Genomic DNA, 17113 nt, shown 5'->3' with positions numbered 1-17113 from the left:
GCCACGGTGCAGCAGCAAGTGGGACATTCAGGGCACAGGTGCCTGGCAGGGCATGGCTGTGGCCAGCGCTGCACATCACAGGGAGGGGCAAAGCCTCCCCTGGGCCGGGTGTATTGCTGGTGCTCTCTGCCACTCATGCACAGCCCCTGCACTCGCAGAGCATGGGAGGGAAGCCCTGTGTGCTGGAACCAGCTGCCTTCCCTGCCAGGGCTGCGCAGCATAGGAGAGAAGTTTGAGGCACTGGAGCTGGCTGCCTTCCTTGCCAGGGCTGTGCTGCAGGGGAGGGAAGCCCCAGGCATCTCCCCCTGTTGAGCGGGAAAGGCAGCCAGTTCCAGCAACTGAGACTTCTGTCCTGTGCTGCGCAGCTGCGGCAGGAAAGGCAGCCGGCTCCAGCACTGTGGCTTGCCTCCTATGCCATGTGAGTGCAGGGGTTGCGCATGAGTGGCAGGGAGTGCCAGCAATACAGACGGCTCAGGGAGGCTGCGCCCCTCACTGCAATGAGCATTGCAGGCCAGAGCTGCGCCCCACTGGGTGCCTGTGCCCTGCCTGCTGCTGCTGCCACCACCTGTCAGGGCTGCACACCATGGGGGAAGTGTGGTGGGGTCCCCATACCTCCCATCCTCCCTCACATCGACACACTACCTACCCAAGCTCTGTGCTGCTACCACCAGCCCCAACCCCATGCTCCCACCCAGCTGCAGCCTCCCCACCACGGCTGCTTCCCTACCGGCTGTCCTGAGCCAGCAGGAGACCAGGGAAGTGAAGCAGATCCCCGGGGGCTGCAGCAGCCCCGCACAGAAGCTGCACTCTTGCTGGCCCCTTCCACCCACAAGTGTGGAAGTGAGGCAGTAGGGTTTGTTTGGGGCTGTGTGTATACGCCAGTATCTCACTTCCCCCCACTTCATGGGCAGAAGGACTGGGAGGGGCAGAGTTTGTTGGTGTGTGCCACGGGCTGAATGAAAGTGCTTTGTGGGACGGATCCAGCCCAAAGGCCGTATTTTGCCTGCCTCTGGTCTATACAGTGTATCTCTACCCTGCCTTCTGCCTGTCTTCAGACTGTCACAGCTGACTTTATGTACTTGCATATTTACAGGTTATTTCTTGCTTAGGTTATGTAACATCAGATCATTCCATGCTTTATTTTGTTTAATCCCATAAATTCCTTTTATAAACCATAATATTCTTGAAAAGATGTAACCTTATGCCTTTTTTCTCACGTTATTTTTCCCTCACTTTTCATAATCGGTGTTTTTGATATGTTGAATTTGTATTCTTGAAACTAGTTATGCTAATAGCATGTTTAATGCTATAGCTGATATTCTCTTCTTTTTTTTTAATTCTAGGGTTTTTTAACTTTAAATTAGGACCTGGTGAACTTTGTATACATGGCTTTTTTAATACAAGTGTAGAGGAGTACACTGACTGGGCAACTGGGCAGGGTGTGACAGGAAATTCATTATTGCACTTTATTTATGGAGCTTACTGTATGAACAGTAGAGTACTTCCCATTAAACTACTAAATGAAAATCACAGAAGTATTGTAGTTGTTCTCATTGATTTAAAATGTTACTTCTTAGTGGCTTCTAACTTTCAGCATGTTCTCTTTTTGACTAATAGTTTTATGTCTTTGTCTTCCTTCCAACTGTTGATACATTATTCTCTTCAACAGATTTGGGAGACAAGTAAAGTGTGCAAGCCTCCAGAAATTGCGTTGAAAAATGAACTAGATGTTGCATTCAAGGGCGATGAAATGATGATTTTAGCAATTCTCAATCATACACATCTACAAGTAAGTGTGTTTCTCTGTGTATTTCAGCTTCTAAACTCAGTAAAAAAAAAAATTACTAAAAATTTCCCTATTTAGTAATCTATTTGTGCCATTACATTGCCAAAATGATATGGCTATACACAAAGAAAACCCAATTGCCTAAATCACCAATCTACAATAGACTCCGTTCCCTCTAGTTCTGTCTTATTAGTTACTTTAAATTTTTCAGTGTCTAGCATGTTTTAATCACAGTATTATCCAGACCTGAAACATTATATGGAAGAATATTTCAGCCGTAAGGATAATCATTTAATTTGCTTTAAAATGGGACATAAATGGTATGCTGGGAGTCCTGACATCTCTTCCTACATTGCTGAGACTAATCATCTAACTGTCAAAATGTATAGAGAGGAAAAAGTTGAATAGGTTCTTCTGCCTTCCTTTTGAGTAGGATTCATTTGGCAGTCTACTGGTCAGGTCTTCAATGTGTATAGTTAGGTAAATAGACAGTCGTGAAAGTCATAACTGACTTCTGTAATAGCTATGGAAGAATGCATTTTGAAAGGAAGTGGGTGGGCTGATCCTCTGATAGCCACTCGCCCAGATTCTACCTACTTGCAGAACAGCGTTTGTCTTGGTGTAGAATCTGTCCATATGTCCCTTCATGGACAATACAAATGGATTCTTAAAGGGTAAACCTTTGAACTGTTTTCTCAACTTGTTACTGCACGTTGATTAGGTCTCTTAATTTTTTTTACTTGCAGCCAAGCTACCTTAACCCTTTTTAATTTCATAGTTTCATAGTAGCTAGGGTAAGGAGGGACCTAAACAGATCATCTAGCCTGACCCCCTGACAGGCAGGAATGAATGCTGGGTTCACAAGACCCCAGACAGATGATCATCCAACCTCCTCTTGAATTTGCCCAAGGTAGGGGCGAGGACCACTTCCCTGGGAAGTTGGTTCCAGATTTTGGCCACCCTAACTGTAAAATATTTCCTTCTGATCTCTAACCTAAACCTATTCTCCATCAGTTTATTACTGTTGTTCCTTGTCACCCCAGGTGGTGCTGGGGAGAAAAGGGCTCTTCCTATTTGCTGTTGATCTCCCCTGATGAGTTTGTAGGCAGCCACCAGGTCCCCCCTCAGCCTCCTCTTGCAGAGGCTGAACAGGTTCAGGTCCCTCAGTCTCTCCTCGTAGGGCCTGTCCTGCTGCCCTCTCACCAAGTGGGTGGCCCTCCTCTGAACCCTCTCCAGGCTGGCCACATCCCTTTTGAAGTGCGGCGCCCAATACTGGACTCAGTACTCCAACTGCAGCCTGACCAAAGTCGCACAGAAGGGGAGTATCACTTCTCTGGACCGGCTTGAGATGCACCTTTGGACGCACGACAAGGTATGGCTGGCCTTGCTGGCTGCGGTCTGGCATTGGCGGCTCATATTCATCTTGGAGTCAGTAATGACTCCGAGATCCCTTTCCGCCTCTGTGCTTTCAAGAGGGGAACTCCCCAGCCTGTATGTATGCTGTGGATTCCTTCTCCCAAGGTGCAGTACCCTGCATTTGTCTACATTGAGCCCCATCCTATTCTCATCTGCCCACTTTTGTAGTCTGTCTAAATCTATTTGCAGCCTCTCCCTTCAAGTGTGTCCACCTCGCCCCACATCTTAGTGTCATCAGCAAACTTGGACAGCGTGCTTTCCACCCCCTCGTCCAAGTCACTGATGAAGATGTTAAACAGTGCAGGCCCGAGGACCAAGCCCTGGGTTACCCCCCTGCTCACATCTCGCCAGGTTGAGTACCACCCATCCAGCACTACTCTGGGTGTGCCCCATCAGCCAATATTTTACCCATCCTACTGTCCGTGCTCGTGAGAGCATGAGGAGAAAAATGCATTAAAAAAGTATAGAAGTCAAAGAAGGTTAAAAATGTTGACATGATGAGAAGTCATCACTTATAAATTTTGGGCCAAATCAGGATTCAGAGATTGTGGGCTAGAAATGTCCAGAGTGAACAAGCATTGCTGGAGATGCGCTCAGTCAGAAGTGGTATCACTGTTTAATTAGTACTTTTGTCTTATTGCCATCACTACAGCCTAAAATAACAGCCTTTGGTTTTATAGTATGTGATCTTTTTAAATGGCATGGTTTTTTTTTAAGTAAGTTAAAAAGATATGATGTTTTAAGTAGGTTAAAATTATCTGATGACCTTATTTTTCCAGATTATTTTAGGAATCAAAATAGGATAGATTTATTTTAACAGTACCTTTGTTCCATATCTATTGCCTGTATTAAAATAATACATTAGCCAAAGAGAGATTTTTGCAGTAGTGCAGTTTTACCATGGCAGTAATGGGAGAGGCACAGTCCTGCAAGATGCTGACCATTTTCAATACTAGTTGCCTTTGCAGAGAGGTGAGGTTCTACAGGTAATCACAAGATCAAGCCCATATTCAGTTGAATGAGGGAAGTCACTAGAAGCCCTCGGTGTTTAAACCATAATATATCACAACATGTACTCTTTCATTTAAAATGTTTTGTTTTAATATTTATCATAGCTGTTAAATGGTCTATATTTGTTTTTAGAACGTGCATGACAAAATAAGATATGGTGACTAGCAGGGATCTGGGTTTTCTGTTTCATGCAGTAAAACATGGATTTTCCCTGTGAAAGTGGGAAACCGTGGGTTTCCCTTTGCAGGCTGGCAGAGTTCCAGCCTGCAAGGGCTTCTTGGGGCTGCGGAGAGCAGGGTGAGGATGCTGGGAGCCAGGGGACACATGGTGCATGCGCATGCATGCACATGGCTGGCAATACATCCAGACAGGGTGGTGGGAACAGCCCTGGCAGCTAGATACTAGTGGTAAGTCTATGGGACAGAGGAGGGTTGGAGAGCTGGGGCTTGGGGACTGTCTGGGGGTCTGTGCATTGGAGGGAGGGGGGTATGTACGCACGCACACATTGTGTGTGGAAGGGGTGTGTGTGTCCCCGTGGTAGCACGGATGCCTGCTGGCACTGGGGGAGGGTGTCCAGGTGCTGGGACTGTGGCTGGGCAGGGGGGGTCTGAGGCAGGGCTCAGTGCCACTGGCGAGCACAGCTCTGCGTGGTTGCCAGCAGGGCCTGCCCAGAGGTGCCTGCCCCTCCAGCAGGGGAAGGGGGCAAAGGGGTCCTTCAGGGGCAGTGGGGAGCTGTGTGGCCAAGCTGGTGGTGCTGGGGTGCCTGGTGCCGGTTCAGCCAGGCTGCAGCCCTTTGCTGCGTCGTGCTGTCGGCACAAAAATGAGGGGGGCATGTGCCCCTTATCCCCCTCCCCATGCATCACCAATGGTGTTACCTATGCCCACATTCCTCCTCCTGCCCCTGAGAGCACGGACACTGGCCCCCCAGCGCTACCAGCTTGGGAGTGAGGGACAATAGCATGGGCATGGACAGAGGCAGGGCACTGGCATGTCAGGGCTGCTCAGCACCACAAAGTAGCAGAGGGGACAACTGCAGCTACACCCATATCCTGGTGAGCGAGGTGGGCAGGGGAGCTCTTATTTTCCATGATAAAATCAAATGCCAAAATTATATAGGTATTGAGAATTTATTTTATTACAATAATCATGATTGAGGCACTGTTTTAAAATTTCTTTACAATTGTAAATATATCAATAGAACATTTTGTTCAACTGATGCCTCTATCTTTGGTGGCATTTCATTTTAATCACAGAAAAACACAGATTTTGAGGGGTTTTAATCTGAGAATTTGGGGGGGTTAATTAGAGAATTTTGGATTTTTTTTTAACAGAGAAAAAAACCCAGGACCCTGGTGATTAGACATCTTAACACACCTCTCTGCTTCTAAGTCTTTATGGCAAAGTAGGGAGAGAGTGTCTGTGAGGTGTCAGGAAAGCCTTAGCAAAGAGTGGCTATGTCGATTTTAAATAAGCTGATAGGTTGCACTTATCTTGTTTAAGAAAATATCAAACATTTACCTACTGGTGAGGCAAATTTTTTCCAACTGTTTGGACATTTAGAGGAAAAGGCCTTTTTTTTTTCAACATCATTTTCTGCCTTTGGCCATTTGAACATTGTGTTTTACAAGAGCTGAATACATAAGCATGTTTACCACGGAGAAAAAAAGGTTGGTTAAGATGCTTAGAAATAGTGTTCCTAGTCTTGCTCATCTGCTTTATTCTCCTACCTCTCTGCTCATTACTGTCTCTTATATAAGTTTGTCTTTGTATTGTCCGGATTGTGCATTAGTTGCATTAGAATATGTTTTATATTGCACAAGGTTTTTATCTGGTTTTAATTTGGAAGATCTTAACAGGAGTGTAAACCTAAGAAAACTTCTTCCTTAGCTAAGAGTAACTTTAATGCTCTTTTTAACTACTAAAATAGTGTGTGTTTTTTTTAAACTCTCTGGTTTGTAATGAGAATAGAGTGAGGTTCTGTTTTTAATGAAACTGTCTTGAGATATTGCTTGTCTCTTCATGCTTGGTTCTTGCTTATAAAGGGCAGGGGGACAGAGTAATGGAACTGAAGTAATCTGGCATCATAGCCTCAACTTTTAGAAACATTTTCAGGTAACTTTCAAATTTAGGCATTGGGTTGAATGGTTTGGAGTGCTGATTATTGAGTGTAGAGCAGAGATATTAAACCCATCAGAGCCCATGGGCCAGATCCAACATGCAGGGGTGGTACAGTGCAGGCACCTCATGCTGCATGCACCCCAGACAGGGCCTGCATGCCTCTTGCAGTGCACACCACATGCAGTATGCAGGGCCAAGGTAGTGCTTACTGCATGCAACGTAGGCCGTTTCGGGGCACACTGCATGCAGCATGCAGGGCCAGTCTGAGAGCCACAAGCAGCACCACTGGCTAAATGATCAGGCCAGATATTTGACAGCCCTGGTGTAGAGTTTTTCTCCTCTAAATTGCAAGTTAAATTATGGCCGAAATTGGGATTGACTAGAGTTCTTGCTATCGATCTTTTCCTAATCTCTGGCCACAAAGTTTAGAAGAGATTTGGGGAGGATGAGTGGGTATGTGTGGCAAAATGGGGTTGGCTTCTTTTTCCTTCTGCTGGTTTTCCCCTTCCCATTGCCTGTGACTGTGGCTAGTTGGATTTTGTGCGTCTTCCAACCCTGTTTAAATTTTTTAATTTTGCCTACCCCCACCCCCTCCAAAAAAAAAAAAAAAAAAGTCTCTAGCTCTCATTGACTGCCCTGTCTCTACTCCATAGTAGCATAACACAAGACCTGCATGTTTATGATGCTTTGGGTACAACCCAATTGCATGTTCTGCAGGGGCAAATTATCAAGGGATTTTTTTTCACCTTCCTCGCAGCATCATATAAGCACAGTTCAGTAAGCAATAGGATTTTAAAGTGCTTAGTAGAGAAGGTGAGACTTTTTTTTAAAAGCTTGCCACATCTTGCAGAAATGTCTAGTGGGGATAAATTTCCAGAGGTTCAAAATTACCAGAATTTTGCTGGTTTACCTTGTTTCATAAAGGAGCAGGATCTGGACTCTCTGTAGAATGTAGTCTCCTTTAATGATACTTTTACCTTCCTGCGCTCTGGATGAGTGGGAGTGGGTGAGAGGATTCAGAAGTAAGCAGCATTCTAGGGGGGTGTAAAAGATGGTCCATCCTGAATTATTGGTTGTGTAGTTGAAAACCTGTGATTCCACACTGGAGCTGATTTGCCTGATATATTGGAGTCCAGGGTGGGAGCATAATACACCCCCGCTCACCCCAGTGTTAAATGAATAAATCTGCAGTTCATTGCTTAAATTGTCCCATGTGTCAGTTGTTTGCCTGCGTGTTGTTTAAGGAATAGCTGGCAGAAGAATACATGGATTCTTAATTTCTCTGTGGGTACCTGGGCTCATAACACTTAAAAATAGCAGCTCAGTTTTGCAGCAGCCTGTAGTCTGCCCTCACTCACCAAAGAAAACTTATCATTCAACTCTGGTTATGGGTTTCTAAGCTCTTCTAATAGTTTTTATAAATAAATGGCTTAAATCAGTTATTGCAAGGAGATTAATCAAGATAATCAGAAACCTTGTTGATACAGATCTAGGAACATCAATTCACGTATTACTGGTATTAATCTGTACCATTTTTTGAATACTCTGCCTTAGTAAAGGAATACAATCTCCAGCACAATCAATAGCAATACATACATTAAAAAAGTAAAAGATGTCATTTTTTACTTAGTGCACATATTTACTTTTGCATGTCCAAGGGAGGTCCCTGACACCTTCACTAATGTTTTTAAGAAATAATTTTAAAGGAATTTTTATACGTGTTTGTAAATCATTAGTTGCATACCAAAAAACACTTTCCATCATAGTTATACAGAAATCATAGTTGCAAAATCCTGCAGAGGCAAGATGTAGGTGAAAATCTACTCTAAGATCCATGTATCCATAGATGAATATACCTCTTTTTATTTGTTCTTTTTATAGGTTCTGGGTTGGCAAAATACTGTTTCTGTGGCTTTGCTTGTGGAGTGTTATTGCTACATTTTTCAAGAGCTTTAAAACTCATCCAATAATTAACATTTATTCTTTTTGAAGAGCAAGTGCCTGATGCTGGGTACATAGATTTTAAAACTTGATTCTGTGATGGAATAACAGATTTGAACTCACAGTACCTATGTTTAAATATGCTTTTCTATTATAAATGTATGCCTAATCTGTAAAGCTAGAAGTAAGCTTTCGTTATCAAAATGACTGAATAAAGACAATGGCTAGATCATCCATGTTTAAAGTACTAAAGAAATTGTTTTACAAAAATAAATTTTTAACAAAATGTGTCAAATGCAGACCAAAGCTTTGAATGCTAAAAATGCTGGTAGGGTGGAGATTGCTCATACTGTAGATCAAGATGCTCACTTTTTTGTGACTAGGATGTACAAAGTTGTTATACATTTTAATAACCTTTTTTGTGTTGCAGCTAATTAATGGAAACACAGGCCATACTGTCAGTCTGACTGATGTTGAAGACTCTATTTCCTGCTGTTGCCTGAGTGAAGATCTTCAATTTGCGGCATTTGGACAGAAGAATGGAACTGTAAAGGTACTATACTCTCAGTTTCAGAACACTACTGAGTGAATCCCTTCATAGATATTTCTCATTCTTTTTGCTTTAAAATCTGGTTGATGTATTAAAAACGTATTTTTGTATGCAGTTGTAGAGAAGTGAATGAAAGTTAATCGGATGCTTCTTTTTTTTTTTTTTTTTTTTTTGAAACAGTACATTGTACTGTTTTTTTCAGTGCTCAAATAAATCTTTATTTTAAAGCTCTTAATGTGGTAGGGCAACTCTTCCATTATCCACTCACAAGTGTGTGTGTGTGTGTGTGTGTGTATACAAGGTCTTCATAAAGTCCTTGTGCACTTTTAAACTTTTAATAACTTCGGTTGTAGGTATGATAAAAAAAAAATCTGTAAACAGCATTTTAAAGCAAATTTATTAAAGTTTTAGGACAACTAGAGTACACAATGCTAGACTTCAACATAACCACCATCCATCATGATACAGTGCTCAATCCGATCTTCCAACTCCTTGAAAACGTTTCCCAGTTGTTCTTGAGTCACTGCATGGAGCTACAACTTATTTAAGAATAGATTCGTTATTACTTATGAAGTCTAGCATTGTGTACTCTAGTTGTCCTAAAACTTTAATACATTTGCTTTTAAATGCCCTTTACAGATTGTTTCTATCATACCTGCAACCTAGTTATTAAAGTTTAAAAGTGCACAGTACACACCCCCCCCCCTCAGTTATTCTTTGATGTGGAATAAACAGTGGAAGGAACTGTAAGAAAGGAAAGATTCTCTTGAATTGTTGCAGAACTTTTTCAGGATTGCATGCACAAATACAGACAGAAGAGTTATTGCCTAGGCTGAAGAACTGCAGAGAAGGGCCTGAGGGTTACAGTGGGTCATAAGCTGAATATGAGTAGAGACCTACCTAAATTGCAGTGGAAGTTCACTGCACAGTGATGCCTTTAATCTTGTTCTTTTCACCATGACCTTCCTCCCTTCCCCCCATGCCACTGAATGGCTGAGGGGCAAAAACCACAGCATTAATTGCCTCTCAGCCAGTCAATGGGGGGAGCGACTGCTCACAGCGAAAAGAGGAAGATTAAAGGCGCTGCTGTACTGTGAACTTCTGCCACAATTTAGGTAGGTCCCTAAATATGAGTTAACCATGTGCCCTTATTGCGCAAAAAAATAAAAAATAAAAAAGCCAACAGCGTAGTGGGTTGTATTAATTGGGGTGTCACTTGCTAATCAAGGGAAGCAATTCCTTTGCTATTTTTGGCACTGGTGAGGCCTCGTCTGGAGCACACTGTCCAGTTTGAAGCTTCACCTTTCAAGAAAGATGTGGACAGATTGGAAAGAGTCCAGCAGAGAGCGACCAAAATGATTAGAGGTCTGGAAAACATGACTTATGAGGAAATGCTGAAAGACCTAGGATAATTTAGTCTGGAGAAAAAAAGACTGAGGGGAGATTTGATGGTAATAGTTTTCAAATGCTTAAATGGCATAAAGGAGATAGAGATTTTTTTTTTCTCTGTGGATGTTGGGGACAGGATTAGGGACAGAATCTCCATCCCTGGAAATTTTCAAAAGCAAGTTAGGCATGTGAGTGGGATGGTTTAGTCAGGGACAATCTTGACTTGGTCAGAGGGCTGGAGTAAAAGACCTCTTGATGTCCCTTCCAGCCCTACTTTCCTGTGTTCCTAATTACAGGACACTTTGGCCTTTTGTTCATTCACATTAAGAAAGTTAACCCTCATTAATAGTGGAAGCATTGGGGCCTCTTTGTCCCATTTCAAATGGTGGAGACATCTACTTTAAATTTAAAAAATAAATATGTATTTGTCCTCTGCAGAGCATAACATTCACAGGCCGGTCAATTTCGTGTGCTGCAGTCATGGTAATGGAGCAGAAATGTGTGTAAAAGTGCATGTAGGTTGTTACACATGATTTATGCACAAAGGCTTCTGACAGATGATTAGACACTTTTTATTAGTGTAGATTATCTTTTCAGTTTCCTGGAGGGTAAGGTACTTTTTATTATTTCCCATCTACTGTGAGTCACCACTCTTGTATAACTCTGTCTTTTGTTGTCTTTACTTCACAGGTTTTCTTAAAAGCTTCTTTCCTTTTCATTTTTTTTTTTAATTCTCCATCAGTGATTTTTGTGTGATTTTTTTTTTTTTTTTTTTTTTTTTTTTTTTCCCCTGTGTTTTTTTTTGTTTTTTTTTTTTTTTTTTTTTTTTTTTTTATTGGAAAGGTTTTAGAGGTGTCAGGTGGGAGAGTTTTGAAATCTAGGCGTGGACACAAGACCTCTGTACAACATTGCCTGTTTACCTCTGATGGCCAGACCCTCATTTCAAGTGACGATGATCCAATTATACAGGTTTGTAAAATACTGTGTATTGTTGTATTGGAGCACTAAAGCGAAGTTTGTTACACTGTAATGATTTAGGTTCCACAATATTCGCCCTTTTCCATACTGACCATTCTTAGTCCCCAGGTCCATTTGGATGCAACCTCTTTTTATTTTAATGGTCTAAACTGGTATGGTCATTCCACTTAACCCCACTCCATCCTTGAAACTGCCGGGCTGCATGTGGATTTAATTAATGGCATTATTAACAGGGTCTCTATCTTTGTTGCCATGGAGCAACAAAAACAATATAATTTGTTTGATTTGTAGTTTTAAGAACTAAGTAAAATAGTTCAGATGTTCTAAATTTTTTTATTTGCCCAGTCTGAAATACCTATTTCTTTACAGTCACTTAGGTGAACAGTTTCAACAATATTTTGAAAATAAAGACTTTTTAGACTTATCAATCAGTGCTACAGCAAAGTATTTAATTTAAAAGATAAGTAGTGGGTAGACAGTAGGGATAAATAAAATTGTTCATGCTTACCAAGAACAGAAACAAGAAAAAGCAAGTCAGCAGTTCCACTGTATGGAGCAATAGGAAGAAACTTTTTAGTAAAATCAAAGGTATTGCAGTGGCTGTGTGGTTTAGAATTGTATTTTTTGTTTGCATAATTATGATATCCCATTTTACATCAAAGATGGTAAAAACTATCTGAACAGATGTGGTTATTGTAAAGAAAAAAGATTTTTTTCCAGACATGGCACTTCAGCTTCTTTAGTTAATTTAAGGGTTTTGGACCTAATCCAAAGTTATCAACTCTGAAACACCTATTTCATTCTATTCAAAATGAAGTAATTGATATCAATGACATGTAAAGAAGAAAAGGATCTTCATATTTACTGCAGCAATACTTGGGCTCTAAATCATGCCTTTGAATATGAAATTTACAGTTGAATTATAAATGGAAAACTATACAAAGTTAGGAAACTTTAAAATAACATTTGATTGATTGTATTTGCTGAATATTAAAGAAAGCTGAGTTAGTGGGGAAAGTATAATGAATAGCTTATTTATTGAGGTAAGTTATGTTTGGGTCCAACATTTGAGTTTGCAGTTGCATCTTTCAAAAGCAATAATGACAGTTGGGTGTATATCCACTAGTGAAAAAAAAATTAATCAGATGTTACTGGGAAAGGCTTTTGCCTTTTCATATCTTAAGGGTCACTGTCTGCCAGATTGACTGTTAACTCTAGTTGAATTGTGTAGCATGCTTTTGCAGCTGACCATCATTTAGTGCTCTCTCATGCTTCCTTACTAAATACGTACAAATCTTCCATGGTCCATGCAGGATAAAAAGCAGTGGATATTTTCTTCTAAAGAATGCTTGTTAATCATCATCCCTATTAAATTATGTATGAAATGTGAAGAAAGAGCCTATTTATTGTTTTAGACACTTTTTGTGTTGGCAAGCAGGTGTGGAATTGGGAGTTGGAAGAATGCTTATTTCTAGAAGGTCACAATGAAACAATCAAGAATTTTAGGCTTTTGGAAAATTCACGACTTCTTTCTTGGTCATTTGATGGAACAGTTAAGGTAAATAATGTTGGTGTAATAACAAGTTGAATGAAATACATTATTGCATCTTTAAATAGTAACAAAATACATGAACAAAGTTTGAGGCTCAGTGTTTAATTTTCAGAGAACTGAACTTAGATTTTGTCTATGCTAAGTTTTTATTGCCAAGTGATTCCACTCTATATCCATGCAAACCTTTGTGCAAGGTGGTGCATGAGTTACGTAGGTGGCTTTCATGTGAGTAGCTGCTGCGTTGGTGGGAAAAATTCCATTGTATATAAGGCTTAAAGAGAAGAGCATCTTTTATTCCTAGAATGAAAGTGTCTTTAGCCAGCCCAAGAATTCTTTTAAGAATCTTAAGTACCAACAAAAAATAACTTGGCTGACTTTTAATTGCATGTTGGTTTTTTTGGCATTTAGTTTATTGTGCATTTAATAGATAATTTAGCAGTGAAAAACTACACATTTTTGACAACGTTTTTAAAATGTATTTTTCAATTACTATTCAAACTGTTTTATCACAACTTAGAATTTAACATACCAGTAGAATACTCCACACATTAATTTTTGGATCTTGTTGCTTAACTTTATATTAGACTGGTTGTTTTTTTTAATGGACTTGATTGAGAATTGTAAAAATAGCCATATTATTTTATATCTTTCATAGGTGTGGAATATCATTCATGGGAAAATAGAAGTCAACTTTGCTTGCCATAAAGATACTGTTCTCTCTTGTGCTGTCTCTCCTGATGCCACTAAGTTTTCATCTACCTCTGTTGATAAAACTGCCAAGGTTTGCTGTTACAATGTTTTAAAATATGCACAATGATGTCTGTATTCTCTGAAATGTGCCTTGTAGGCTGCCTTTGTGAAGTAGCTAACAGTCACCCCAAATACCACAAACATTTCAAATATTAAATTATATATATGAAGTGGTTACTTTTCTAACTCTACTAGACACCTCTTTTTTTCTTTTTAAACTGATCATGGATGTACCTTCATACAGTCGTTGACTTACATTCCTATAAGATACACACTTGTAAGTATACAAGCTTCTTGTGCATAGTGTTTTACATAATTCTGTGTATTGCTTTAAGTCATCACACTAAAAACACTAGACAGTAGCTGGCTGGAAAGCTTTACAGATGCAACTTTAAAAATGAGTTCTATAGTTAGGCACCAGCCTAAATTCCAAAAGTATTGAGTTCCAAGGTGTTGCCTTTTAAATTCAATTTGGAACAATGTCTAAATACAGATTTACAAACTCAAGTTTAGGCTCCTGTTTCTGAAAGTTGTTGTTTTCCCTCCTTCCCCCTCGCCCCATATCAGGATTTCCACAGTGATGGATCCAGATCTGCATCTAAGTATTTACAAATCAACAATTTGTTTGAACATTTAAAGGCTCCTTCATGTTTTCAAAGAAAATTTATTGGCCTCCTTGTTAAAAGCACCTTCTTTGAGATTACATCAGATCAGCCTCTTGAGTAGGCAGTTAATACATATTCCACTGTCTTAAACCAAAAACAAACTCTGGAGTACATTTTCTGAGCTTATAAAAATATGTTTGAACTAATTAAGGAATGCTTTTATCTAGAATAACTTTATCAAGTTTCTGCCTAATGGGTCAATAGCTTTGAAGTGTGTAACCCAAAAAGAGAGGAGTTCATACTTTTTCAAATACCTAGGAAATGTTCTGGGATTTAATCACTAAAGGAACAATGTCTGTTAACAGTTGTATATGTGATGCTTAGAAAGGGTCTGTGGTAATATGAAAGGTGCTGCATATATTTTAAATATTAATTCCTATGTTAATATATATTTAAAGAACAGATAAAATCATAGCAGCTTTTCCATTAAATATTTTTTCCTTTGTTTTAAACATTTTATTTTTAGATATGGAGCTTCAAAAGTTCCTCCATTCTTCACGAGCTAAAGGGTCATGAAGCCTGCGTGCGGTGCTGTACTTTTTCATTTGATAACAAATTATTGGCCACTGGAGATGACAAAAGGGAAATACGGGTACTTTCTTTCTTTTACTTGTTGACATTTTTTAATAACAGATGCTGGAGTTGAAAATGCCATGGGGCTGCTTAACCTAGTTCATGTGTCAAGCTTGAATTTGGGTAATTGCATTCTGGTCAGCTAAATTCCCTGAGAAATTTTGGGGAAATTGCTAGGCAGGGGTAAATATATGGGTTCTTTTGCTATGAAGGCAGCTGTTTTGTGAGTGGTGAATATTCAGCAAAACTGAAAGTCATTGAAACACAATACAATAACAAAATCTACTTTAAAAAGGGCAGAAGATTGGCATGAATTAGGGGATTAAAAACTACAAAAAAAAAAGAGAAAATATTCAAAATAGATATGTAAATGTAGGACAGTTGTTGCATTGTTAGAAATTTTTGGTGAGGTTAGGACCCTGAAATGCCCGTTTTTGTAAAACTTCTTATGGTTTACCAACTAATAGATTTTAGTCATTTGGGGGTTTTTTTTAGGAGTTTTTGTAAACTTTGTTTTATATATTGAGCACCAAAAGAAAAAAAACAACATACCATGACACTTCTACACCAGCTCCCAAAAACATGTATTTGTCATGTAAATTCTGGATTATTTTTTTTTGTGGTGGTGTTTTATTTATCTTGTATTTTCTGTAAGCCATGGGGTTCTATAATGAGCTGGCACTTTTTTTTACTGATTAGTCTGTCAGGAGTTGCTTGTATGATTAAATATACATTTAGTAGAAGTGAAAGATTGTTTAAAAATTACTTCTCTCAGTAGCTTTGTCACTGCAAGAATTACACTTTATTGAAAAGGTTGGATTTCTCTCATATTGAAAAATAAATTCCAACGTTCCTTACAACAATGACCCTTAGTATTTATACTGCTAATAGTATGTCTGTCTTGTTTCCCCCAGATTTGGGATGTCTCAAGCGGTGAATTACTTCATCTCTGCTCCCCTGTCATTATAGATGAAGGAGGTCTGACACATGATTACTGGGTGACAGACCTCTGTTTTTCTCCTGACAGTAAGATGCTTGTGTCTTCTGGAGGATATCTTAAGGTAAACCCAATGAAAGTGTTTTCATTTAAAATGCAGGATTAGAAGATATGCTGAGTGTCTTAGTCAACATGAAAGGTTTTGCAGAGCATAAGGCTGCCCCATTTCCTTATGGAGTTAGTACATTTCTGGAATTTTAACTCATTTTGTAAAGTGTTTTAATATTAAAACTCTTCCAATTTTTGAATATATTTTAAATTCCAAATTTGATTATACATATGGAGCACAATATAGTTCTAAATTGTTTTCTTCCCTGTAGCTTCTTCTCTTTTATTTTACATCCAATTTCCTGTCAGGTTTCTTTTTTTGTCATTTTTCCATGTTGCATCTCTGTCCAAATGCAGTTTTTTAAAATCTGAACAGAATCGCTTTTTTTCATTATTTCCTGTGTGTTATAAATGTTGGACCACCTGCAAATCTATAAATTGGTGTATATAGTATTTAATAAACAAATAGTGCATTTGGGAGCATTTCTAACATTCTGATTCTGTATTAAAGGCAGGAAAACAAATACTAAATACGTTAGTCAATAGCAGTTGTTTTCTTTATACTCCAAAGAGAAGCGCTGAATATCACATAATTAGACTTTTGATTTAAGAGGAAACTGATTGTATAATCAAAATATTCCTACTAACAGTTTAATAGGCTCTCCTGCAGATTTCATAGATTTCATAGACATTAGGGCTGGAAGGGACCTCGGAAGATCATCAAGTCCAGCCCCCTGCCCAAAGGGCAGGAAGTCAGCTGGGGTCATAGGATCCCAGCAAGATAAGCATCCAGTTTCATCTTGAAGGTGTTCAATGAAGGCGCTTGAACCACCTCCGATGGTAGGCTGTTCCAGACCTTGGGGGCTCGGACAGTAAAGAAATTCTTCCTTATGTCCAGCCTGAAACGGTCTTGTAGTAGTTTATGACCATTCGACCTCATCATCCCTTGGGGCGCTCTGGTGAACAAACGTTCCCCCGGATACTGGTGGTCACCCCTGATAAACTTGTAGGTGGCCATCAGATCACCCCTGAGCCTGTGCTTTTTCAGGCTAAAGAGCCCTAGGGCTCTCAGCCTGTCATCGTAGGGTCTGCTTCCCTGACCTCTGATCATGTGCATGGCTCTTCTCTGGACTCTCTCAAGCTTCTCCATATCCTTTTTGAATTGTGGAGCCCAAAACTGGACACAGTACTCCAGCTGCGGCCTCACTAAGGCCGAGTACAGGGGGAGGATGACATCCCGGGATTTGCTTGAGAAGCATCTATGGATGCAAGCCAGCATTTTGGTCGCTTTACTAGCCGCCGCATCGCATTGCAGGCTCATGTTCATCTTGTGGTCAAT

The 17113-nt window shown here is 40.0% G+C and overlaps 1 protein-coding gene across 4 annotated transcripts in view; it reads left to right on the top strand.

Annotated features, from left to right (window-relative positions):
* The window catches only part of APAF1 (apoptotic peptidase activating factor 1), a 75661-nt gene that overhangs the window by 56059 nt on the left and 2489 nt on the right, over positions 1–17113 (top strand). For all 4 annotated transcript variants that reach the window (XM_025204182.1, XM_006023636.3, XM_025204181.1 and 1 more), the window contains 7 exons: positions 1670–1789; positions 8703–8825; positions 11055–11180; positions 12628–12747; positions 13397–13522; positions 14623–14748; positions 15644–15790. In XM_025204182.1, the coding sequence (XP_025059967.1) occupies positions 1670–1789; positions 8703–8825; positions 11055–11180; positions 12628–12747; positions 13397–13522; positions 14623–14748; positions 15644–15790 (888 nt within the window). The remainder of the gene's footprint in view (positions 1–1669; positions 1790–8702; positions 8826–11054; positions 11181–12627; positions 12748–13396; positions 13523–14622; positions 14749–15643; positions 15791–17113) is intronic.

Source organism: Alligator sinensis, unplaced genomic scaffold, assembly GCF_000455745.1.
Source record: "Alligator sinensis unplaced genomic scaffold, ASM45574v1 scaffold154_1, whole genome shotgun sequence".
Taxonomy (NCBI): Eukaryota; Metazoa; Chordata; order Crocodylia; family Alligatoridae; genus Alligator; species Alligator sinensis.
This window is presented reverse-complemented; position numbering and strand designations above follow the sequence as displayed.